This window comes from Nelusetta ayraudi, unplaced genomic scaffold (genome assembly GCF_046127955.1).
Source record: "Nelusetta ayraudi isolate G7.1 ecotype Tasmania unplaced genomic scaffold, CSIRO-AGI_Nayr_v1 ptg000094l, whole genome shotgun sequence".
NCBI lineage: Eukaryota > Metazoa > Chordata > Actinopteri > Tetraodontiformes > Monacanthidae > Nelusetta > Nelusetta ayraudi.
In genome coordinates this window covers 285,740-309,683 of record NW_027466144.1, presented here as the reverse complement: position 1 = coordinate 309,683, position 23,944 = coordinate 285,740, and the positions used below count along the sequence as shown (strand labels likewise).

Genomic DNA, 23,944 nt, shown 5'->3' with positions numbered 1-23,944 from the left:
TTTGGAAGATGGCTTACTACGTTTAAAGGACGTCTTTAGAGCAAAGAAAGCTTTCATGCTGCTGCACTGCTCACCCAGAGGGCGACAGAAGCCCTTTCATTGTCCCTGTGCACTGCACGCCAACCACCACCCACTGCAGCATGACGCGCAAGAAACAGTACATGGTGTCCAGGCAGTTTGGGTTTGTTGCCAGACTTACGAGTACGGTCAAACTTATTTCTATTTCCATTGAGAAGTAGGTTGCTTTTTGAGTGTTGCGTCTTCCATCATCATTATGTTTTATTAGCAACTGATTCATCAAATGCATTTAAAAGAAGGTCAACCCACCTTGTGAAGACCTTGAAGAGATGAACATTGTGATTTTAATTATTCAATAATTGCTGCAGGGATCACCCGCAGAACTCCAAAGTGACTGGAAACATTCAGTCTCTCCTGTTGAGTCCAAGAACAACATCTTTATAGTGATGCTGTGGAAGGATGACTGGAACTGCTCGCTGACATGAATTATTTATTGTTGTTCAACGTCGGTCAATCTCAGGTCCAACGGCTCTGAAGTGCTGTGGCGTGTGCGGGAACTTAGAATTCAGGTTCCAAACAGTTGGTAATGGATTGTGTCGAATTTTAAATGGTCCTCGCTTCAACTTTCTACACTCCAGCGTCAATGTAATGAGTGCAATGAGGCCTCTGCACATGGTGTCTAGTTGATCTCCAGTTAATGGAGCTTTCTCAGTGAAAACACCTTAATAGTGAAGAATGGTGTTGTTCTCTCCGTGTCAATGGATTGGCACGACTAACAATAATATTGACTGTGTCTCCTCAGGAGATGGCGTCCCGAAGGAAAACAGTCCCTTTATCAACAACACGGACAACGACAAAGGCAACAACAGCTACGATGGCACCAACATGGCCCTGTTTGAGGTAAACATGGTCGTTCTCACCGGCGCCGCCGTGATATAACCGCCAAATTAGTCCGATTGGCATTGGCTTGTCGAGTGTGACTCATGATAAGCGAGGTCAAATATTTTGCCTCTGGGTAAAATTATGGCCGTGTAAGTAAATAAACGGCACCAAAGTGGGGCCAAAATTAGCAGTTAGGCTCAGCAAAATGTTTATGATCCTCCAGCGGCACCAGGCAGTGCATTCCTGGAGGGTGAGCTGACCCGCTGCCAGGGGCTTTGTGCTGAACATTTGGCACACCTCCCTGCTCTGCGGTCACTGGCCCCGCGAAGGATCAATCAGCGGCCCCACGGCTTCGTGTTGTCTCAGCGCCGCGTGGAGCCGACCTGCTGCAACCAGGCCAACATGCCCCGACGTGTTCAGCTGGTGGCTGCTGCGCGTTCTCCTCAGCGCAGAGAACAGCTAAAGTCTCCATGTGATGGAATGGAGCGTTGTGTTTTCACACACGTGCACATGTTTTGTTTCCTTGCCTGCAGGAGGAGATGGACAGCAACCCCATGGTGTCGTCGCTCCTCAATAAACTGGCCAACTACACCAACCTCACCCAGGGGGCGCAGGAGCACGAGGAGGCCGATGATGATGAGGGGCCCAAGAAGAAGGCGGTCAAGGTGCCGACGACGTTAACATTTACCGTCGCTCCCGCTGAATCGCGGGCCTCATGGGTCAACAACGGTGTCGTTGACCCATGAGGCCCCCCTGGATATTTCCTGGGCAACCGCGCAAACTTGTGCAAACTTTTTGTTTTTCTTGTGCCATTGCATACTTGTTTTTGTTTGTTTTTTTGTTATCTGATTTTTTTTTTCTAACCTACTGTGAACTTTAGCAGTGTTTGTTGAATGTCACCCACCGCTCTTATGCACTATTATGCTGTCTGTCTCTCTGTGGACAGAGCCCTCAGATGGGGACCTTCATGGGCGTCTACCTGCCCTGCCTGCAGAACATCCTGGGCGTCATCCTCTTCCTCCGTCTCACATGGATTGTGGGCACCGCGGGAATCTTGGAGTCGCTGGCCATAGTCGGCTTGTGTTGCTCCTGTGTAAGTAAAAAAAAAAAAAATGAATGAACGAAAATAGAGCCGAGTGAATATGGTTTGAAGTGTGAGTTGAAAAAAAAAAATAAAACTAAAGTTCAGGAAACGCAATGAGATCAATTCCATTATGAGGCAAAATAAAAGTGTCAGTCAGGCGTGACAGCACTCTGCGTTTCATTCGTACTTTCCCTGATTGAGCCGCACTAATCCATCATCTGATGCAGAGGGAAAAGGCAAATATAGCCGCTGCGTTTCTGACACTCTGCAGATCGAAGGATTACACGTCAGGCTGCCACCGGCCATTAGGTGCTGGGAGGTTGTGGGAAATGGAGAGTCACGGCGGCTAAATATAGGAGGGGCCCAGTAAGTCGGCTCACAGGCCACTCGCTGCCACTTTACAATTCCTCGTCTGCAGGAAAGTAAAAGTAGAAAAGTCCGGCAACATCTGTGCAGAGTCTTGACCGTGATGCTCGGGGAGTGTGCAATACATCAGACCTGCAGTTGTGAGCTTAAGACTCCATCGTGCATCAAAGAGCTGGACGCTTGCTCTTACATAATCGTGCATGTCCATCCACGATTTGGCTTTAGATGCAAAAACAAGTCTAGTGGGAATGACGGTATCCGGCCGAGTCCGTCCTGGTTGCGCTGGACAATTAGAAGATTAGAAGATGTGTTGTCCTCTATTAACTGACTACTGTGGAGCAAATACCAGGCCTTGTTAAAAGCGTGTGTTTTGACGTGGCCACAGTTTTTAGCTGTTAATTGATGTGGAGGCCTTTTAAAAACTCCTGCCGGACTCCTCAGCGGTTTTCAGGCCTTTTGTTTTTTTCTTTCTTTCTTTTATTTTTAATTGCCGGCGAATTCCTTTGCTGCGCTGGTGGTCAGGCCGAGCAGAGAGCGTGTAGCTGCTTAGCGTTTCAGCGGAAGTGGAGGGTAAAATTATCAGCTAATTGGCTTTACTCCAGCTTGTCTGCCACTTTAAACCGGGCGGCCAGCGACAAGCACAAAGGTTTATCGTGGCCACGACCTTGCCCTCCACACACACACCCCCCACCCCCTCCTCCATCCCATCTTCACTTTCATGCCTCCACACTCAGCTCCCCTTCGCTGACTTCCAACACTTTTTCCTCTCTTTCCTTTTGTTCCTCTTATCTTTTCCCCTGCGACCTCCTCTTCCTCTTTGTCTACCTCCTTCCTCTCCTCCTCCTCCTCCTCCTCTTCTTACTCCTCCCTGCCCTCATCCTTGCTGTCACCTCGAAGCCATATTAGGTAACGGGCTGACGCAAATATCCTCAGCCACAATGACCATTTCACGGAAAAGCTTCTATGAATCGGCAAGGTTGAGAAGACAAAACCCTTCCGGAAGGATCTTAATGAGCTCAGTGCCAAGTTCAACTTTTTAAGTTTGAGCTGATGGTGTTAATTGATTTTGCATGGGTCACAAACCCAATCACAAGATGACAGGCTGGTTGGTTCAACACTGGAAATAAATCAGATCGTTTTGCGATCAGTTTAAACAGTGTTGTGTTGTTGTCTCTGCAGACGATGCTGACGGCAATATCCATGAGTGCAATCGCCACAAACGGCGTCGTGCCAGGTAAGACTGGAAAGAATAAAACAGGAATAAATAGCAGAGCAAAGTCAGATGAATGTCTTTTCCTTGTAAACACTCTGTCTCCACTGTCTCTCTCCCTCCAGCTGGAGGCTCCTACTACATGATCTCCAGATCACTGGGCCCAGAGTTTGGAGGAGCTGTGGGTCTCTGCTTCTACCTGGGAACCACCTTCGCCGGCTCCATGTACATCCTGGGTACCATTGAGATTCTGCTGGTGCGTTGACGGCCCTCGGTTTCTCTCCACCCTTGATGTTGTGCAGATGTTTCCCTCACCTTCTCTTCTTTTTCAGACCTACATTGTGCCTAAAGCCGCCATCTTCGTGGCAGAGAAGAAGGAGGATGCGCCGGACGCCCTGCTGAACAACATGCGCGTGTACGGCACGTGCTGCCTGGCGCTGATGTCCGTGGTGGTCTTTGTCGGCGTGAAGTACGTCAACAAGCTGGCGCTGGTCTTCCTGGCCTGCGTCATTCTGTCCATCCTGTCCATCTACGCCGGAGTCATCAAGACAATTTTTGAGCCTCCAGACTTCCCGTGAGTCCAAAGCACTTGAGCTGTGCAAAGTACTCTGTCGTTTCCCGATTGGTTCTGAAAAACAAGAGCTTCCTTTAATCGCATCTTCGTCTTCCCCTCGACACAGCGTTTGCATGCTGGGCAACCGCACGCTTCAGAACCAAAAGTTTGACAGCTGCCTGAAGACGGAGGTGGTGGACAACGTGACCGTCACCACGGCGCTGTGGAAGCTCTTCTGCGAGTCGGCCGAGCTCAACGCCACCTGCGACGAGTACTTTGACAACAACAACGTGAAGATGGTGCAGGGCATCCCCGGACTGACCAGCGGCGTCATCTCAGGTGGCAACTTCATCTTTGTGTTTTGCCGCAGATTTGATCCCTTTTTGTCTCTACTCATTGTTTTGTTTTGTTTTTTGATTGATTTTTCTTCTCATCGACTGTAGAAAACATGTGGTCACAATACGGCAGTCTGGGCAAGTTGGTCGACGACAAGAAGTTGCTCTCCAACGGCGGAAGCGATCGCAGCCAAGATATCTACCTGCCCTACGTGGTCAACGACATCACCACCTTTTTCACTCTGCTGGTCGGCATCTACTTCCCGTCTGTCACCGGTGAGGACAGCTGTGTTTTTCTCTTCACAGACCTGCTTCTTTGTTTCTTTTTGCTTGTTTGATTGACAGTTTTTTTTCTCCGCTGCCCCTCCAGGTATCATGGCTGGCTCCAACCGCTCGGGAGACTTGCGCGACGCCCAGAAGTCGATCCCCATCGGGACCATCCTGGCCATCGGCACCACCTCCTTCATCTGTATCCTTGTCTGTCACTCATTATTTAATGATAAAATTTGAACAAATTAAGTTAAAAAAAAACAAAAAAACACTCATTTTGCGCTACTATAACCATTGTTAATAATGATATTAGTTAGAATAAGTGGAATATCAAGGTATCCTTTTTCTGCCTGTATGTTGTGTTTACTCTCCTTAACAGCAGCACTCAGACGTCACCTGCGTGGTGCTTTTTGGAGCCAGCATTGAGGGCGTTCTGCTCCGGGACAAGTAAGAGCTGCAGACACTTCCTGCAAACAGAGCTCATGAAGTCAGAGACAAACACACAGCTTGACAGTCAAGACTGCAAATCTTCTTTTCCCCACAAATGGGGAAAATATTCCACAGGCACATCAGGCCGTTGCCGTCTTGGCTAAGCTAAGGGACAGGAGTAGGAGGCCGCGCTGCGTTTGGTCAGGAGCTATTTTTGGCGGTGGATTGTGTGAGATCGAAGTCCCTGGCAGCAGGACAGGGTGTGCTGGATCAGCTCTAAATAAACTGCAGTGTTCTCAATAAAGCAGCGACAGGTCACACAGAGCAGCCACGAGGTCCTGCCATTTGTTTTCTAATCACGGACCAGAGTGACACTCAATATGGGACTTTGGTTTATGGGACACCTGACATATTTATTGCTGGTGCGTTTGGGTTTTTATCAACGTCCAGTCAATTTGTGACATCAGTTTTGCTGATGCTTTTCATTGCAGATTTGGCGACTCTGTGAAGGGGAATCTCGTCATCGGGACCCTGTCGTGGCCCTCGCCCTGGGTCATTGTGATTGGCTCGTTCTTCTCCTGCTGTGGCGCAGGGCTGCAGAGTCTCACCGGCGCCCCCCGCTTGTTGCAGGCCATTGCGCGGGACGGCATTGTACCTTTCCTGCAGGTTGGAGACCTGCAGATAGCAGTTAGCCCAGACCTGACGCTGCTGTGCTCATGGCTCCTTTTGACTCCTCGCTGTGTGTGTGTGTGTGTGCGTGTGTGTGTCAGGTCTTTGGTCACGGGAAAGCAAACGGCGAGCCCACCTGGGCGCTGCTGCTCACCGGTGGCATCTGTGAGATCGGGATCCTCATCGCCTCCCTGGACGCCGTGGCTCCCATCCTCTCCATGTCAGTGCCCAGCCGCCCACTCACCTGCTTCGTCTCGCCACCTTCCTGTAGAGTCGGATGACCACATGTTGAATCTGTTGTCGCTTACTCCTATTTTTGTCTTTTTTTTTCAATTTGGTAGGTTTTTCCTCATGTGCTACCTGTTTGTCAACCTGGCCTGCGCAGTTCAGACGCTGCTGCGGACGCCCAACTGGAGACCTCGCTTCAAATACTACCACTGGTGAGAGACAAACGCATCACTTTTATTCTCTTTGGCCCGATGAGATTCAGTGGAAGCCGATCTGTTGCGTTGCTGTCGTCTTCAGTCGTTCTCTCCTCAACGGTCCTTCACTGTCTCCACTCCTCCTCAGTGTTCTCTGCTCTTCTCTTCAGTTCCCAGAAACCTGTCGTGTGGCAGTTGTGTGGTGTTTTTCTTGTGTGTTTTCCTAACATGCGTTCCCTCCTGCAGGACTCTGTCCTTCCTGGGGATGAGCTTGTGTCTTGCCATAATGTTCATCTCCTCGTGGTACTACGCCATCGTGGCCATGGTCATCGCCGGCTGCATCTACAAATACATTGAATACCGAGGGTAGGACCAGCGTCTGATGCCTGTTCACCAAAAGATTTGCGCGACTCTTTTGAGTGACCTTCTTGCCAATCACTTGCTGCATGCAGGGCAGAGAAGGAGTGGGGTGACGGCATCCGCGGACTTTCTCTCAATGCTGCCCGCTATGCCCTGATCCGCCTGGAGGAGGCGCCACCGCACACAAAGAACTGGAGGTTTGTTTGTTTGTCTGGCAGTCCCACCTGTCGACATCAATGAGAGAGAGAGACAGGAATAGAGTCAGAAGGCGCTGTTGATTAATCTCTCATCTGATGGCAAAGGTCACTGAGGCGCTGCGTATCCTCACTGACTTGACTTTCTGTCACCAGAAAAAAAAAAAAAAGAATCAACTTTCATCCACTCTCCTGTTGTGTTTGTTTGTTTGTTTTTTTGACCTCTTTCAGGCCTCAGCTGTTGGTGCTCCTGAACCTGAACTCTGACCAGGCAGTCAAACACCCCCGTCTGCTGTCCCTGACCACTCAGCTCAAGGCAGGGAAAGGCCTGACCATCGTGGGGAACGTCTTGGAGGGAACGTACCTCACTAAGAAGGAGGAGGCCAGAAAGGCGGAGCAGGTGCAATGGACATGTCACATGACACGATCAATATTTTACCCCGTGAAGGAGCTTTATTGTTTGTGTGTTCTACATTCACTTTTTTTTTTCAAGCCAAGACTTTAGTTGACCTTTGTGTAGAATTTAAGCACCAGGTCTGCCATCTAGAGGCCAAACATGGGAATTGCTGGCCACCTCTCAGCAGCCTGGCTAGACAGTGTCCTGAAAAGCATTTTTAATCAGAGGATTATCTTTTCTACAAAAGCGTCAATGTGAACATTCTGACCTCCAGATCGCACACAAAGCTGTATTTGACCTTTTTGTCTTTGCCGTCAAAACATTAGGCCCATTTTGAAGAGAGAGTGGAATGTTGACCCTGGAGGCCCAGTACGGTTAATTAAACCGGCCTCACAAAAACAACGCTGCGTTTCTTCCTTCGTCTGACGTGGCCTTTGTCCTCCTCTGGCCCACAGAACATCAAGTCTGCCATGTCGGCGGAGAGAACCAAAGGTTTCTGCCACGTGGTGGTGTCGTCCAACCTCAGGGACGGCTTCTCCCACCTCATCCAGTCCGCAGGCCTGGGGGGCATGAAGCACAACACCGTCCTCATGGCCTGGCCCGGAGCCTGGAGGCAGTCCAACGATGCACACTCGTGGATGAACTTCATAGGTATGTTGTTGAATTCAATAGAAGAGGATATCTGTGCACTTTGAACGACAATAACGCCATCTTCTCTCTCTCTCTCCTACTCTCTCTCTCTCTCTCTTCCCATCCAGAAACGGTGCGGGAGTCCACGGCGGCCCATCATGCTTTGATGGTGGCCAAGAACGTAGATAGTTTCCCCACCAATCAGGACCGCCTGGGGGAGGGAACAATCGACGTGTGGTGGGTGGTGCACGACGGCGGCATGTTGATGCTGCTGCCCTTCCTGCTGCGACAGCACAAGGTCTGTTTTTCCTTTTAAAACGTACATATACATATTTGTGCTTTCATTGAATTTCATTCACAAAATTCTAGTCAACATATTGCGTCTATTTCTCTGGTGCGTGCAGGTGTGGAGGAAGTGCAAGATGCGCATCTTCACTGTGGCCCAGATGGACGACAACAGCATCCAGATGAAGAAGGATCTCCAGATGTTCCTCTACCACCTGCGGCTGGACGCGGAGGTGGAGGTGGTGGAGATGGTGAGATGGCGACGGTGTTTGCCGCACAGTGATGACGCACGACCCTGCATTCTCGCCGTCCGCAACAACGTCTCGTGTCCTCCGTGCAGCACGACAACGACATCTCGGCCTTCACCTACGAGAAGACGCTGGTGATGGAGCAGAGGTCGCAGATGCTCAAGCAGATGCAGCTGTCCAGGACTGAGCGGGAGAGGGAGGTAATGCCAGACGAGTCGGCCTCAGCGCGGACACACACGCCTTTGCACACACTCACACACATCATGCAAAACTAAAACTAGATATTAACCAGATAAACTCCTACACATTGTCTCTTACTGATACTGGATGTCATTTGTCTCCCTGTTAGTGTGTTATCGTCACATCGCATCTAATTAATCTGATGAAGGTCAGATTATCCAGAATATAGAACAAGCTCTTTAGGTCTATTTGCTTTAAGAACAGACTCAGTCTTGCTGTAGATCTGGCCTCAAGCTGTGTAATGTGACAACTGGCACCCCCTTCTCTTGTTCTAATGCCTTCGCCATCCCCCCGGGGGGGTCGCCCTCGTACCGTTCAGATTCAGAGTATCACTGACGAATCACGTAGCTCAATCCGGAGGAAGAACCAGGGCGCCGCCCCGGGCGCCAGCCTCAGCCGGCAGTCCTCACTGATGGAGGACACCCAGGAGGATGAGGTAGAACTGTCTCGTGTACCCATAGACCCTCCACCTCCGTCACCTCCACCACCACCACCTCACTGTCACAGTGGCCCGGGCCCGTCTTCACAAAGCCGGATCTTTGGACACAGTCAACTCCAGGAATAAGAGTCTGCTGCCAGAATACTTGCACGACCGAACAGTTTTTAAGTTTTTTTAGCATCAGGTTGATAAATGATAGAGCACAGAACGTTTTATTTCCTTCATTACATACTAAGCAGTCAGTCATTTGAACAACTCTGTCTTGGAAAGTCGGGGATGTTCATCTTCTGGTCCTCTGGCCACTCCACTTTTTAGAAAGTGCGTGCTGGAAAATTGGAACCTCACTGGTACCTTTTCCATGGCTAGTGGCCACACCCCCAAACAGTTGTTGACTCCGCCCTCTGAGAACAAGTTTTGTCCCTTTGCAAACATGTAAAACTTCAACAAAGCATCAGCTGCACTGACTGCACACAGAGGGCTAAATATATTGTGGTTTTTTTTTATATATTTCTTGGTGGGTTCTGACATTTTTACTCTCTCAGTCGAGCTGCAGTATTCTTGATTTCGTTGAGTTTTTTTTATATTCTATATTTTACATTGTTTCGCTCTTTTCTTAGTACATCATTACTTTAACACATCTTTACTGTGTGATACTTCAGGTTCAGCCAGCTCAGGTATTACTTTTACAGCCAAGGTCACTCCATATGGTTGTCACAGCGTGGGGGAAAAAAATCAATACAAGTCGTTCATGTGACAGCATGAGCTGCAGTTTGAGTGAAATTAAAACACAGCAAAGAAAGTGAGGCCAGTTGATGCAGAGGACTCTGAAATTCTATGCCAGTCGAGCGTCAGTGCTGTGTGCTGTCATCAAGAGCTGCTTTGTGAAAACCTCCCCAGCTTCACCCTGGAACACCTGCATGCTAGCGCGTTAGCTCCACCATCCCAGCCAGCCCTGCAGTTCCCATTCGCCCGCAGCACGAGTGGAACGAGTGCACAGTGTTATCACGAAAAGATGTCTGACCTGCTTTAACTGCCGCCGTTGTACAGAATGATTATATTCAGATTATTCTGTGACCGCGTGAGCTGTTGGATGAATCGTGAAGCACAGCAGTGCAACCACCCGGTGGGTGGTTCTCCATTATTTTCTTGGTCTCGTCTGTTGTGACAACACTTGACTCGTTTTGCTCATGGTAGCTTCTAGCGAGGACGGCTATGGCCTCACACACTCCGCACACTCTGCCTGCAGCCGGCAACCACTTGACATGATCGACTGCGAGTCGCCATCCTGCACAAAGTCTCACCTGCTGAATGGCTTCTCGCTAACCTCACACCCGCTCTCAGCTGAAAGACAGTGAAGACAAGATTGCATCATCTTGTTTCTTTTCCTTGTAAATCAATTTTAAAACTATGATTTGTCCATGCATTCATTATCAAATTCATTTATTTGTTTAGAAATGTGTTTCCAATGTATTTGTCTTCCTCTGTCTTGTTTGTTGTTTTTTTCACCTCCTGCTGTTATAGAAACATGAGGGTTGTCCCGAACCACATACTTCTGGAGTAGACGCTTAAAATCTTAAATCCGAACAGTCTGCCGTCTGCAGACAAGCGCCAATCAGTGCACAAGTGCACAGGTGGATTCTATGCGTATTGTACTGAAGTTCACAAATGGGAGTGTGTGATTTGGAACTCAGCTTTTTGACATTTTTATGGTTTATTAGCAATGTATGATACTTGTACATTCTATTTTTTTGGACTGTACCAACTCTTCCCTTATTTCTGTCCTACTTTGTAACTTCCCATCTTGTTCTGTTCTCCGATCCTTCCGATGACCCTGAACGTGATCTCCTCATCCCGTCCTCTGATCACTCACGACCCTCCTCGGCCAAACACCCGGCATCGTGTTTACGGTGTTTGTTGCCACCCGTGGAGTTCTCTTCCTCACCTCTGTTTCTCTGCCTGCCTTCCAGGCGCAGCTCATCCACGACCGCAACACGGCGTCCCACGCCGCCATCAACGACAAGGCGGAAACTGGTCCGGAGCGGGTTCACATGACCTGGACCAAGGACAAGCTCCTCTCAGAGCGCAATCGCAACCGCGAGTGCAACGCCAACGTGGCCGTGCGGGACCTGTTCAACATGAGACCGTAAGTTTGTCATGAAACTGCCCTGTTGTGACAAAATAGAGCAGCTAGAGTTTGGAATTAACCTGAACAAAGGAGAATGAAAGTGTGACTTTGTGTGTACGCCATGTATGAGACATTTGCACCATTTTGAATTTTAAAGGTCCCATGTAACGCATCTTGATTTGTTAGCCTTTTTCCTCCGTCCTGGACTCCAGTATAACAAGTCAAGTCATCACATGAAAACGCTGCTAAACTGAATCTTGCAGAACATGGGACCTTTAAAAACCTTGATAGAAGTACAACAGTCAGAGCTTCATGATGGTGCCAACGCCTCAGTGCAGGAGGACCGCATGTCATAGACGTGGTTGTCGCAGCAAGGCCGCCGGGTGAAGTGAAGAGCGGTGTTGTAGCACCTTGTCTCGTGTTTGTTTGTGTGCATCCCGTCTGTGTGTGTTTGTGTCGTGCATCTGGTGGGGAGCCAGTGCATGGCGAGGAGCACATGCACACTAACAACTTTTACCCCCCGCTCAACCACTCACTCACTGTCCACACAATGACCACCCGTGATCAGAAAAGTGCTGGTGGTGGTTAAAAAAGAACAACCAAAAAACTCAAAATCTCATCTTCATGCCTCGCAGCACGGGGAGGAAATCGAGGCTCGATTTTCATCACGAGTCACATCTTTTGGAACGATCTCAGTGGAGGGGGGGGGGCTGGAGAGCTGATGCTGATGAAGAGAAAAGATCTAAGCTTGTTTCTGTTGTTCTGTCTCATTTTTTTCTCATTCTAGAGAGTGGGAGAATCTGTAAGTCGCCTTCTCTTTGCCCTAGGCTATACTGTGTATGTGTGTGTGCGTGCGTGCGTGCGTGTGCGTGCGTATGTGTGTGTGTGTTGCTGCTGCCACTGTGGTGACTGTAGCCGTGGTCCGTGTCCTCCAGCTCTTGTGCTTTGGCCTCTATTTGTGCCCTTGTGTTTGTGTCTTTGTGAGAAAATAAAAGCTTTCACCGGCGTGACATGCATGTTGCGTTCATGTGTGTGTGTGTGTGTGTGTGTGTGTGTGTGTGTGTGTGTGTGTGTGTGTGCGTGTGTGCGTGTGTGCGTCTGTGCGTGTGTGTGTGGCCGTGCATGAGCAAAATTATGCTTTCCATTTAGCTTCTTTTCTTAATTCACAAAACTGCCATAATACACATGCTTCTCTCACCCATTCCAATGGAATGCAGAATGTGGTTGTGTGGTTTCTCTGTTTTATCTGTGGCTTTTCAACCCGAGAGGCAACATTTAAAGAGCCTATAGCTCCCACCATGGTGAATATCGTAAGGTCGCTGCACATATGCGGCCGACTAAACAGTAACATTGGACTCGTTTGTCTTTAAATGCTGCCTTTTTCCTCGAGTGTTTGGTCTGCTTCAGTGCTTTACAGCATGCTTGGGTTTTTTCCAACGTGCACCCGAGGCTGATAAGCGCTCTCACTGAAACACCTCCCTCTGTCCTTCAGCTAAAAGCTACTCTGACGTGTCTGCGCCCTATCCGTCCCGTCCGTCGCGATGTGCCTGTCCCCTCCTTCACTGCTTCCCTCCTGTCAAACCAGGAACCAGTCCAACGTCCGCCGCATGCACACGGCCGTCAAGCTGAACGAGGTGGTGGTGAACAAGTCGCAGGGCGCTCAGCTGGTTCTGCTCAACATGCCCGGACCCCCCAGGAACCGGGGCGGAGACGAAAACTGTATCCTTAATAAAATACGCAAGCTGTCATGTGAATAAACATTTAGGATTTTCTAACCTTTTGTTAAAGTCAAGTGTAAACTGATTGATTAGGTATTCTCAGCTCTGCGACCCGAAACATGAGTTGCACCACTTCTGATCTGGTCACCATCCATTTGTTGCACATGCCAGGTGAACTTGGTTGTGTTTGTCCCCTTGACTGTCGTCCACCCAGACATGGAGTTCCTGGAGGTTCTCATGGAGGGCCTGAACCGAGTCCTCCTGGTTCGAGGCGGTGGCCGTGAAGTCATCACCATTTACTCCTAAAGAAGAAGAATGAAAGGGCTTCTTTCACGCACCGAACCCTGCACAGTTTGGCGCACGTCCCCATTGATTCGGGTCAGCGGGCATTTTTTTTTGTGTCGGACGAGATTTGTTTTTTTTTTTTCGTTTTGTTTTTCTGTTGTTCTGTTTTTTTGGAGCAGGGGTTTGTCGGAAAAGCGGGACCACTTGTGATTGACACATGAAGGACCTCAGAATGAAGGGAAACAGGTAGTGGGAGCGAGGCCACGCCGGGCCACAGTCAGCCCTCACCTCCTGCACACGGCGGGTAGAGCAGAGAGACACTTTATTGTTTTACATTTAAACTCTGGAAGAACAGAAAAAAAAGAGGTTGCTACGTTCTATTGCGTTCTGTTATCTTTCCTCCGTCGTCGCATTGATGTTGTCTCACCGCCGACACTCACCAGGCACACACCAGGCGGGAAGGAGCGCACAGCCACTTGTCACAAACCCCGTACTGTTTCACATCGTGGGGGCAGGTTCGGAAAAGGTCCACCTGACCCCACGACCCCATGCAGATACAGAGACGAGGTAGAGGAGCGGCGGTGCATTTAGGAGCAGCTGGTACTAGGTGGTTGAGCCGGCCGAGAGGGTGTTGGAACTTCATCTTAACGCTGGATCATATTCCTGGTATATGTTTCAATACATGAACTCTGAAGGTTGCTTTAGTTTTGGGGAAAATAGCCATAACTCCCATCCCTACACCCTGACTAAGCTTTATAGGGTTGGATGTGATCAAAACATGTACATAATGAATAAATGACATCAGAGTCTAAAATAGAGAGCATTTACGCAATGGTTTTTTGTTTTTTTTTTATCTAAAGGCTGTCTGACAGCACATAGAAAGATATCTTAGATGACTTTGGTAATTGGCTCACATGCTCATATGTCAGGTCTTCAGTTTGCCTTCATAGTTTGTGGGCGTTGATGAAAATTTCGCTGCGCTTTTAAAGGTGAGAGCACCAGTTGGAACAGGACGTCGTCGCAGCATCGCAGCACGTTCAACACCGACGGCTTGTGGTGCTTTGTGGGCCGCGTTCCGTCGGGTCGAGGCCGTGGCAACGTCTTAACGGCGGCGTTCTTCAGGCTTTTCCACGAAAGTCAACTCAACTCTCAGTCCTGGAGTCACAGGCTGAACAGGCGACTTGTTCTGAGCACGAGCGGGAGACAAAGTGCCAAAATAAAACAGAGAGAACCTGTGGAGGTGCGCTTCAGCCGCAGCTCTCGTCCTCTTTCAAATCAGACACGTTTGCAGCAAACTAAAAGCCTGGTACCCCATGTAAAGACCCTACAGCTCGGGCGTACCTCCACCGTGTCTTTTTTCCAACTAGCCGTGCAGTATTTTATAGGGCGGAAAGTGGCTGTGGTGCAAGTCTGCGACTCTTTTGTAGGGGTAAGAGCGAAACGTGTCAGCTCATGCCGACGTTGTTGTGCGCCGCTCCAGTTGTTGGTCTGTGCATGCCCGTGTATCTCTGTAGTCTTTGTAGTGTTTGTTACGTTCACTTTAACTTCCCGTCACCTTTATATGTTTTGTTTTTTGTTTTGTTTTTTTAATGGGAGAAGCCAGAGAGGAGGGCTCTGTGTGTGAGGACGGCAGCACTTGACCATTTTGGGCTTTATGTTCCCACTCATCAGAAACACGTCGTAGTGAAAAGGAAAAACCCTGGACTAAACTAATGAAGGGTTTACACTGTTATGCAAGTTCATGTTACTTTATATTTTAACCTCTAATGATTGCAAAAAAAACTTATTTTGTTAAGAAAATAAACCCAAACATTGTCTAGTTTTAAGAAATGTCCCATTTTGGATGTTGTAAATTATTAAAGGCTTGTTTTTGTTCTTAATTTGCTTGCCGAGCTAATTTAGCCGAACCACACAATACATGAAACCTTAACACGAGAAGATGCTCAACAAGAGGACAGCTGCTCCACGTCAACAGGGTTTGTCGGCCATGCGGGGATGTCGGAGGAGACTGTTATCTACCTCAAGGAGTTAAACGCCGCTGCTTATGCCAGTGCCGCAGCAGAAGTGTGTGTGTGTGTGTGTGTGTGTGTGTGTGTGTGTGTGTGTGTGTGTGTGTGTGTGTGTGTGTGTGTGTGTGTGTGTGTGTGCGTGCTTCTGCTGCTGTCTTGGTTCGGCTGGAACAGGAGGTGATTTGTTGGCATGCAGGTAGAGGATGGTAGTCCCTGTAAATGTAATGTAATTGTGCCTCTGAGTAATTATTAAAAGTGCTGCAATAAAACCTGAACGCGTCTGTTTCCTGCAAGTGCAACATACACACACACACACACACACACACCTGTTGCAAATTATGTGCGTAATATCAAGCATGGAACATTTAAAAATAAATGAAGTTGTTTTTTTTGTTTTTTAAATCGCTTTCGTGATTAATTTGTTTTTTTTGTTTTTTTAAATGAGTATTAATTTTCAAACGAGGGTTCCTTGTATTTATTACGTCATTAATTCCTCATCCAATAATAACTCCAGCTAGGCGTCTTCCCCAAACGTGGGAGAGCGAGAGAAAAAATGTCTTGGTGTTAATAAAAGACTAAGAAATGCCGTATAGTTAATAAAAGTGAGTTATGGAATGGTTTTGGTCAATCCATATTGACTTGGGGACAAAAACGGCTGCATAAACGAAGTTCATTTAGCATCGGTTTTGACCGAAAGTTTAGCTAACAGCTATGTTCATCACCTGGGGCTACATTTCTCTGCCCTTCGTCTTCAGCAGCCGCTAAATTGGTCGTCATAGCCAGGAAGAATATCGAGCTAGTAGAAACCGACAATGTAAGTATTACAAACGTTTTGTTTTGGGGTTTGTTTGGTTTTTTTGTCTTGCTAGCATTTGTTTTGTTGCGGTATGCCGCTTGTAACTTGCTGGGTTAGTCTAATTCAAATGTAGTTATTTTTTTCCACCCGGTAACATAAAACAAGTAATAATGTAACACTCAGCTACGTTGACTAGCACGAACTGTAGCTGAGCAGGCCTAGCTGAGAAAACGGTCTTAAGACATTCTATTGAGATGTATTTTTTATTTTATTAATGATAGGCTTTAAATAACAAAATATCACATCTGTGTCAAGACAGGGTTCAAAGTACAGCCATTTTAATTTGGTTTCTTAATACTATACATGTAGCATTTAACTGTACAAAATTAGTAAGGGCAGTTGTAGAATGCCCTTCAAAAGTAGAGATTAGGCAAAGACCAGGTCCAGAAATGGCAGGTCTTTCCCTTTAATTGCACAAATGCCGTTCTTTTGGCTGCTAATTCAGCCTTCTTGTGCAGAGTCCGAATCAGAGTCACTGTAGTCTGCCACAAGGGATGCAAAACCTGAACTTCTGCTGTCTTGTGTTGCCTCAGCTCGTCCGTCACCTAATCCTTCTGGGGCCGTTGTGCGTCTCTTTCCTGGTTCCTGTCCCAGGTGTGCCGATGATGTACTTGGCTCTTCCTCTTGTGGGGAGACCTCTGAGATTCCTCCGTTGCAAGTGTTTTCTGGTGGCACACGTCCATTAACACTGTTGGCTCCAGTTTCTATTTTGAGCGCTGAATGTTTCCGGATCAGGGGTCTTAGGGAAGAGCCCAGGTTTTTGGCAACTGCTGCTTCCTTTCCCTGCAAGCTGATCTTATGAAGCAGCTTGCCGGCCGCACTTCCAGGTGTAGGAGAGGTGCTGCTGAACCACGACCGAGAGGAGACTTCCTTACGTTTGTTGTCTTGCTTGTCTTTGAATGCTGGTTGTGAGAGAGAACATGAAAAATAACGACAGATTCAGATTATAATTAATTCTAAATCGCTTGGATTTTAATGAATGTGTGCTAACCAAAAATTACACTCCAGATGATGACTTCAAACTAAAAATGTGATTCTAAAAGTTCTTCCTGCTTTCTACTTTTTGTCCACAAGATGGCTTAGTGGAGCAACTAAAGGCTGAAGAGGCTCTTGCTCCATTGTGTGAAAAGTTTCATCGCGCCATCAGAAATGGTACAACCATATATAATGAGGTTAGTTGTCTAGCTGAAACTACTCTTCTGTGAAGCAGAATAAGTAACATCAAGAGTTTGAATAATACTTACACTCAGGTGCCTGGAAGGTCAAAAGAGCAGCCAGTTTCCTATCCTCTGACTTCTCTGGCAGCAGCGGAATGGAGAGGTTGGTCCTCATCCTCACCGCATTGTCCTCGCTCTCCTGCTTAGCTCGAACTTTCTTTTCCGTCTGAAACATAAAACGGGGCAGAGCTGTCAGTGAAAGCAACAAAAAAGGGCACTTGGGTACGATAGAGATAAAGAATACTTGGCCTTGCTGCGGATAAAGAATACTATTTTAAAAAGTTTTTGAAAGATCTAAATCAATGAGCAAAAATATTCTATTGTGATAATGTATTATAAACCCAATGGAAAGGACCAATAATGAGATTAATTATACAGCCATTATCAGTGACACAGACATTATGACAGATAGACTATTTAAAAGACAGGTGGTCGTACCCTAAACTTGCTGCGTAAGGCGCTGTTAAGCTGGAAGTCATCCTTCCAGCGTGACTGGTATTCTTGGATCATCGTTAGAGAGGGAAGTGCATTTGTGAGCTTCTCTTTGTCTTTTCCGCCATGGTCAAGTTTGAACATTGCGTCCGTCTCCAGTTTCTCCTTCTCCATTCGTTCTTTACAAAGGAATGAAGAAAGAAAATATTGAGACGCAAAACAAAGTAGCCCAGATGTAAGTTGGTTACTTGACAATGATGAACTCAAAACAGAAAGCATTTGTCTTTTACCTGTGGTGAGGATTTGCTCGTTTTCAGCCATGTCCCAACGTTCCTCCTTCCTTTGAGCCCCACTTACGATCACATAGTCGCATGTTGCAGGATCTGTCTGCATTTCGATGTAGTTGACACACAGATGGCACTTCATCCTGAACCTGATGCAAGAACAAAAAGTGAGCAATTCATTTTTGTGTTCTAATGTGGAGTTTTATGTCCACAGCAGTCCAGGTTTGACTACCTGTAGATTGCTGTCGAGTAGTAGTTTCCCACTTTCTTCTTCTCAGCATTGTAACGGACACCTGAAGAAGCAGAACATCAGTTTAAGAGTACACATTGGTGTTATGGGTTATTCAAACAGGGTTATTCATAATATTTTATGCATTCTTGAAATATAATATTTTGTAATTACCCATTCCGATGTGATTCTTACAGCCGTCACACCATATGTTGTAGGGCATCTCAAACCTAAAGTAGCAACAAAAAATATATATATATATATAATATGAAAATGGTCATTGAATCATTGAAGAGTGAACTGGCGGCAATCATGTCAGAGTTAAACGTTTGCCACCTTCCTTCAAATGCAGTTACTGACCTGATGATAAGGATGCCCTGGGACAGCTTCCTGGCCCTTTCCCGCAAAGCGTGAGTTTTATGATAGCCATTGAGAGATCCATGCTTTTAAAAAAGAAAAAAACAATAGTTTATATGTATTTATTATTTTAAAACAGAGGATGAATTAAATATCAAACATGGTTTTGTGTTATGCTGTCAAGCTCACCTTGGCAGGATCAAAATCTGGAGGATAGTATTTGTTTGTGCCTTTCCTCTCACCCTGTCAAAAGCAGGTTAAAATAGTTTAGACTTTAAACAAGTATATCCATTTGTCTCGATTGTACACACAGCTAGACACCAGTATTTCAACCGCTCTGCAAACATAGACGGTTATAATCCAACTTGTAGGTTCCTGTGGGTAAAACTTACCATTGTGACGACTGGATCTCGGCACCAATGACAGATTTAAAACTGTCGAGACAAAAATTCAGAAATTATTTTTTTAACTCAGGCTTATTAGCACACAGCGCGAGACAAGTACACGAGCAAAATATGCACACTTTGCTCGTTTCGTGTTGAAGTTACCGTAACACAGGCTGTTCATGTTAAGGCCCCACACAATGCCGTTACAAATCAGTGTTAGTAGGTTATGTTACTAACCAGACTTTTGGCTAAAGACGGGATTATTTTTGTGAGGTTTCGTTAAAATTAAAATGCATTTAACGACGCCCTGAACATTCGAGTAACTCACATGTTTGTTTTTGCTCGTCAATTTGGTAAAAAATTCTATGTGTCGCAAACCAGGAGAAAAACAAATATTCTTACCGTGAAAAAAAATAAACCTACAGTTTGCTTTAGAACGTCTTTCACATTCACAACAACCTTCTTCTTCTTCCTCGCTTCCTTCTTCTTCGGATTTTAGTTGCAGAGCGCAGAAACGTTCGCTAGTGCGTAGCGCCGCCTACTGTCAGAATTCCTCCCTCGCCAATATATCGTTTTCTCCCCAAACTCGTAACAAATTGTTTCCTATGAATAATAATAATAATAATAATAATAATAATAATAATAATAATAATAATAATAATAATAATAATAATAATAATAATAATTAACATAAATCCTGCTTGATCTCAAAATATCTGACACACTCCAATTAAGTCTTTTTTTTTTTTTTAATGTTTGTCGTTCCCATGTATTATGTATATCATATTATGTCCTCTCAACTTATTTAGCCAGGAGTTATATGCATTGTCAGAAATGAAAACTAAAAGTATGCATGCACATCAGTTTTAGGAAGTTTTTTAGGAGCTACACATTTGGAATGTTTCTTCTGGAGAGCCAACATTAACTATTGACAAGTTGAGCCTGAAAGCAGTGTTGTGCTATTCCTCTCCTGGTGTACAAAAAAAAACAGAATCTGTTCGCTCTTTTAGAATTTTTATTTAAATAAATATGACAATTATTTAAAAAAAAAATATATATATACACATATTCACATTGACATGACAGAGGTCTCTTGTGCTGTGTCACATTTGTTAAAAACCAGCCGCTGAATCAGTCCTGCCACCAAGACAACGTTCAGGCTGTTTCCGAGCACTTTGTATTGCTTCTTTGGAGAAATGTGATCCGGAAAAGCTGCAACACATCACAATCAAGTTAGAAAATCTAGTAACATTTTGATGCGAGAGTTAATACTACAAATCTGGAATAACTGTTATTTACATATGTTTCACTTACAGAAGCTTTGAGGGAAACCCATGAGGTTTGCAACTTCTCTGGGAGTGAAATAACGAAGGCTTAGTGTCTGGAGCCTCTGCAGTTTCTCCTCTTCAGAGCACTGGTCTAGGCCTCGGAACACATCCTCCATCTACAGAACACATTCGACAAAGCATAGAGAAGGTCAGCGCTGTAAGAACAGTGTCATTTAAAACAAAGGGCTATGTAGCTAAATGATATACTCACATCAGCCTGTGTTTACTTAATAGTAGTTAGTTAATAGCCCTACAAACGCTCTACAGTACCTTTGACTCTGTGTTGCCCTGTAGGACTGAGCCAGTTCCTTCCATGTATCTCCCATATCTATGGATCAGAAACTGAAAAATCAATCATCAAACTTATGGCTGCACGAGCTACAAATGGTAAAAAAGTAGGGAGTTTGTAGGGTTGGACTATCAAAAAGTTAGTAAACTAGTTGTCTGGAGATTCAAAACAAACATACAAGGAAGTCAATTGTGAGTTGAAACAGGTTTGACCCCCTTTCATCCACACTTGAGGGAAATCTGAGCCGAGTCATGCAATTATACTCACCCTTTAGTAAAGCAAACAGACCTCCTGCATGTGGGATGGACGATGTCCAAGAGCATCGAATATCGCAGCAGTGTTTTGGGAGCGAGGAGATGTTTTTCCATGTTGATTTCTGTCTGTGGTTCCAAGAAATGTTTGATCTGTCTGACAGAGGTGTCATTGTTCTGGTCCGTCTTCCTCTGGATTTCTTCAACTGTTTCCAGTTTATAAAGGAAGCGGGGGCCTTTATCCTCCTCTTCTGGATTGACCGTAGTGGAGGACTGTAGAGTCGGGACCTCTGGCTGCACAGGCAAATCATCCTCGGCAGGTTGCGAGAAGCCGTCGGAAGTCTAAGAATGTAGACTTTAGTCAGTCTCTTTATGCAAATCAGACCAGTAATGTGAGACTTTAACATTCTCTTCAGTGTTAATTAATTAACAGTTGAGCGGCCGTCTTAACAGTCCTGCTTGCCTTTTTGCCCTCAATGGCTTCACCTTGGCAAGGCACAGCTGGCATCTCTGAAGGCTGTCTGAGATTCTGTCAACAGTTAAAAAAGGCAGGTGACCGTTAGACAAGACAAATCCCCTTTGATTTTGTAAATTAACTGCAATAATTAACAGTTCAGGGAGTGAAAGTAGACATAACGACCTGTGTTAGAGGTCAGCGTTCATTACCTTTTCTGCTGAAATTGTAGCAATCAGAAAGTAACGTAGTCTTGAATTAGGGATTCCAACCTGGATTAGACAGATGGGGAAAAAAAATTCAAAACACTTATTTTTCCACAGAACAAATGCTTAATTGACTGTTGTAAGGTGAGTCCTTACACTAGTGGGGGAGGACATGATCTCTTCATAGGTGTATCCACACTCCAACAGAGTTTTCACCAAATGATTCCTGAAGAGAGAAGATTTGCAAAAATAGTCGTAAGCTTATCTGCCTGGCTTCTGTCCACTTTCCTTCACATGCATGTCAGGCTAAGTGGCAGCAAACTGAGCAAATTCTAACCTGGCACAGGACGTCTCAAAGCCTTTCACATTTTCCAGCAGGATAAAACAGGGCAGCTTCTTTAGCCTAGCCACAGCAAAACAAACAGATATAAATGAGATTTTACTGACAAGAAGAAAAAAAACTAAGACCTTCAGATATGATTGAATATGAAAACCAAACATTTCCCATAAACATTTCTACAATAAAAAATATGGTCACTGAATTTTCAGGGTTATTTACCTGGGCAGTAGATCAAGAACGTAGAGAAAACTCTTTGTTCTAGGATCAGCAATGTCACGCTGAAGTCCAATCCTGCGAGAGTAGAAACAAGAATCACCCATTCATTTGAATTAAGACTTCGATGTTATTTTCGAACCAAGCCGGTAAAGTACTGTGCATAAGAAATTGTAAGCATCCGATACAAGACCTACCTGGTAAAAGGCTGGCAGGGGGGACTCATCAAAATCATGTCAAAAGATAATTTATTAAAGTCTTCCAGCGTTATTCCCTAGAAAGACACGCATGCGACAAGCATGTCAATGACAGAGACTTCACTGTGCGGAATTTAACAAATTGATACACGGAAACAAACCAAGCAAAAACCAAGCAAACTCCAGCCATTGTTTTCCTGAGGTACAAGCTGTCCTGTCACATGACTCACCTCAATCGTCTTGCTCCAAAGAGTTGTCTTGGGGAAGTTGTGCTTGTAGATTTCATTGGCTGTGGTGTTGATGTCAATGGCAGCAACAACTTCGAAAGGAATGCCACTCTCTGGAGGCAGTAAACACTTCGTTTAATTTAAGGAAATTGTGGCATTAAGAGAGATAATTAGATTAAACATGTCTTAGTATGCATGAATGTGATGATGGCGATGAATTGCAATTTGGTAAAGACCTACAAATATAACAGCAGCTACCAGCTGGCGACGAAGCACCGCCCACGAGAGATGTACTTGTGCGATTGGCTAGGATTACTTCCTGTAAACTCCCGTCACGAATGAAAACAGAACCACATGGGAAGCGAATTCGTTCGCGGGTCTTTAACTATGCCAGAAACCCGGTAGCCTCCACTTGACCTGATTCCGAATTAATAGTACGATTTGACAAAAAAGGACGAGACGCGGAGACGTCATAGTAGCCAGCATGACTGAAGTACCGATGCTGATCGAGTAAACGATGAATATCTGTCAAAAGAGCGAACACGTGTCTTTGTAAACAAGGTCTGTAATTTGTTTCGAACTTCATCAATCACTAGTTTACCTTTCAGGGCGCAGTGCATCCCCCCAATACCGCTGTACAGCTCGAGAACTCGTAAACACGCCATGCCACTTTCCCACTCGGTTTTTTCGGGGGGCTCTTCTACGTCTTCGTCGTCCGTATGCGTGTTTGAGCGGGAGAGCCCCCTTGTGGACAGGAGGGTTCCTGTCACAAGCACAACTTAAACGAGCCCTGTCTCCTTTTTTTTTTTCTTTACAAAGCTAAATATTGCACTCATTAATTACCCGCAAACTCTTTCATAAACGATTTGATTCCTGATGACCAGCTCATGTTGTGGACAGTGTAGGGAAGAATATTATTGAGTGAATGTGTTATGAATGTCGTATGAATGTTAAATATTTTAACATTCACAAGACATGTGACATCATATAGTTGCTTCTTTTCATACAAGCTGTTCATAATTTCTCTAAAAAATGAAAAACTAAAAAAGCAAATACTATTTTTTTATGTATTTCTTTGGGGTAGTTTGTGGTGTAAGCACTTATTGTGCTGATCTATATGTCTTGCGCAAAGTAGTTATCTTTACTGGTCACCTCACATGGCTCAAGAAGATCAATAACTAGTTTATTTCTCTTGTATGTTATTGATGCATGGAACTGTGACAGTTATAAATGTGCGCACATGCACACGCATGTCACTCCTTAAGTCCAGACTTTAACGCTGATGGCGCTGGACTGGTCTGACCGACTGCCTTTGGAAAATTGTCTAGTATTTGACAGACTAAAAATCTCTCGGAATTACTTACTTTTAAAACAACTAAAAATGTATATAATTACCCCGAAGTGCATGCATAAAAAGTCACAGGATCCAAGTTACTTATCTCTTAAAACCATGTGAGGGGCAATTGAGGTCTGTAATAAAGAGTTGACCCGCTGAGCAGTGGGGCATCAC

At 45.7% G+C, this 23,944-nt stretch overlaps 3 protein-coding genes across 11 annotated transcripts in view; 1 reads left to right on the top strand and 2 right to left on the bottom strand.

The window, feature by feature from the left end:
- Window positions 1-15,437, top strand: part of slc12a7b (solute carrier family 12 member 7b) — a 33,861-nt gene extending 18,424 nt beyond the window's left edge. For 2 of the 7 annotated variants that reach the window (XM_076047680.1, XM_076047682.1), the window contains exons 2-26: window positions 821-918; window positions 1,434-1,565; window positions 1,847-1,993; window positions 3,530-3,584; window positions 3,686-3,816; window positions 3,893-4,134; window positions 4,241-4,452; window positions 4,557-4,724; window positions 4,819-4,917; window positions 5,108-5,165; window positions 5,639-5,813; window positions 5,918-6,036; window positions 6,158-6,256; window positions 6,485-6,604; window positions 6,691-6,795; window positions 7,024-7,192; window positions 7,645-7,840; window positions 7,948-8,117; window positions 8,224-8,355; window positions 8,445-8,552; window positions 8,912-9,028; window positions 10,999-11,174; window positions 11,944-11,958; window positions 12,742-12,875; window positions 13,089-15,437. In XM_076047680.1, coding sequence (XP_075903795.1) covers window positions 821-918; window positions 1,434-1,565; window positions 1,847-1,993; window positions 3,530-3,584; window positions 3,686-3,816; window positions 3,893-4,134; window positions 4,241-4,452; window positions 4,557-4,724; window positions 4,819-4,917; window positions 5,108-5,165; window positions 5,639-5,813; window positions 5,918-6,036; window positions 6,158-6,256; window positions 6,485-6,604; window positions 6,691-6,795; window positions 7,024-7,192; window positions 7,645-7,840; window positions 7,948-8,117; window positions 8,224-8,355; window positions 8,445-8,552; window positions 8,912-9,028; window positions 10,999-11,174; window positions 11,944-11,958; window positions 12,742-12,875; window positions 13,089-13,180 — 3,269 coding nt within the window. In that variant the 3' untranslated portion in view covers window positions 13,181-15,437. Of the gene's footprint in view, window positions 1-86; window positions 202-820; window positions 919-1,433; window positions 1,566-1,846; window positions 1,994-3,529; window positions 3,585-3,685; window positions 3,817-3,892; window positions 4,135-4,240; window positions 4,453-4,556; window positions 4,725-4,818; window positions 4,918-5,107; window positions 5,166-5,638; window positions 5,814-5,917; window positions 6,037-6,157; window positions 6,257-6,484; window positions 6,605-6,690; window positions 6,796-7,023; window positions 7,193-7,644; window positions 7,841-7,947; window positions 8,118-8,223; window positions 8,356-8,444; window positions 8,553-8,911; window positions 9,029-10,998; window positions 11,175-11,943; window positions 11,959-12,741; window positions 12,876-13,088 lie in introns of those variants that run through there. The other 5 variants (XM_076047683.1, XM_076047686.1, XM_076047685.1 and 2 more) reach the window with 4 other exon arrangements.
- An 848-nt stretch (window positions 15,438-16,285) lies between these two features.
- yju2b (YJU2 splicing factor homolog B) lies at window positions 16,286-19,416 on the bottom strand. 2 transcript variants are annotated; one of them, XM_076047623.1, is made up of 10 exons: window positions 19,332-19,416; window positions 18,936-18,977; window positions 18,733-18,786; window positions 18,547-18,629; window positions 18,361-18,416; window positions 18,190-18,250; window positions 17,964-18,106; window positions 17,680-17,852; window positions 17,269-17,407; window positions 16,286-16,926 (listed from the first exon to the last, which is right to left on the bottom strand). In XM_076047623.1, exons 2-10 carry the CDS (start codon window positions 18,936-18,938, stop codon window positions 16,466-16,468), a joined length of 1,173 nt encoding a protein of 390 aa, XP_075903738.1. In that variant the 5' UTR covers window positions 18,939-18,977; window positions 19,332-19,416; the 3' UTR covers window positions 16,286-16,465. The 2 variants fall into 2 exon arrangements, with proteins under 2 accessions (XP_075903738.1, XP_075903739.1); XM_076047624.1 differs by lacking the exon at window positions 19,332-19,416 and adding an exon at window positions 19,258-19,310.
- A 563-nt stretch (window positions 19,417-19,979) lies between these two features.
- trdmt1 (tRNA aspartic acid methyltransferase 1) lies at window positions 19,980-23,169 on the bottom strand. 2 transcript variants are annotated; one of them, XM_076047495.1, is made up of 12 exons: window positions 23,036-23,169; window positions 22,438-22,547; window positions 22,208-22,284; window positions 22,017-22,088; window positions 21,795-21,860; window positions 21,614-21,683; window positions 21,464-21,523; window positions 21,261-21,326; window positions 20,814-21,139; window positions 20,528-20,585; window positions 20,244-20,373; window positions 19,980-20,141 (listed from the first exon to the last, which is right to left on the bottom strand). In XM_076047495.1, the coding sequence occupies exons 1-12, from the start codon at window positions 23,097-23,099 to the stop codon at window positions 19,999-20,001; spliced, it is 1,242 nt and encodes a 413-aa protein (XP_075903610.1). In that variant the 5' UTR covers window positions 23,100-23,169; the 3' UTR covers window positions 19,980-19,998. The 2 variants fall into 2 exon arrangements, 1 of the variants encoding a protein (XP_075903610.1); XR_012929089.1 differs by lacking the exon at window positions 19,980-20,141 and having other exon boundaries at window positions 20,318-20,373; window positions 20,528-20,599.
- Between the last annotated feature and the right edge of the window lie 775 nt (window positions 23,170-23,944).

Coding starts and splice junctions, on each gene's coding strand:
- trdmt1 (XM_076047495.1), bottom strand. CDS start 23,099: ATGGCGTGTTTACGAGTTCTCGAGCTGTACAGCGGTATTGGGGGGATG. Junction 22,089..22,207: donor CCCTGCCAGCCTTTTACCAG/GTAGGTCTTGTA, acceptor CTACTCTCGCAG/GATTGGACTTCAGCGTGACA. Junction 21,140..21,260: donor AAGCCATTGAGGGCAAAAAG/GCAAGCAGGACT, acceptor CTACATTCTTAG/ACTTCCGACGGCTTCTCGCA.
- yju2b (XM_076047623.1), bottom strand. Junction 18,630..18,732: donor CAGATTTTGATCCTGCCAAG/GTGAGCTTGACA, acceptor CTTTTTTAAAAG/CATGGATCTCTCAATGGCTA. Junction 18,107..18,189: donor TACTCGACAGCAATCTACAG/GTAGTCAAACCT, acceptor TTCTTGCATCAG/GTTCAGGATGAAGTGCCATC.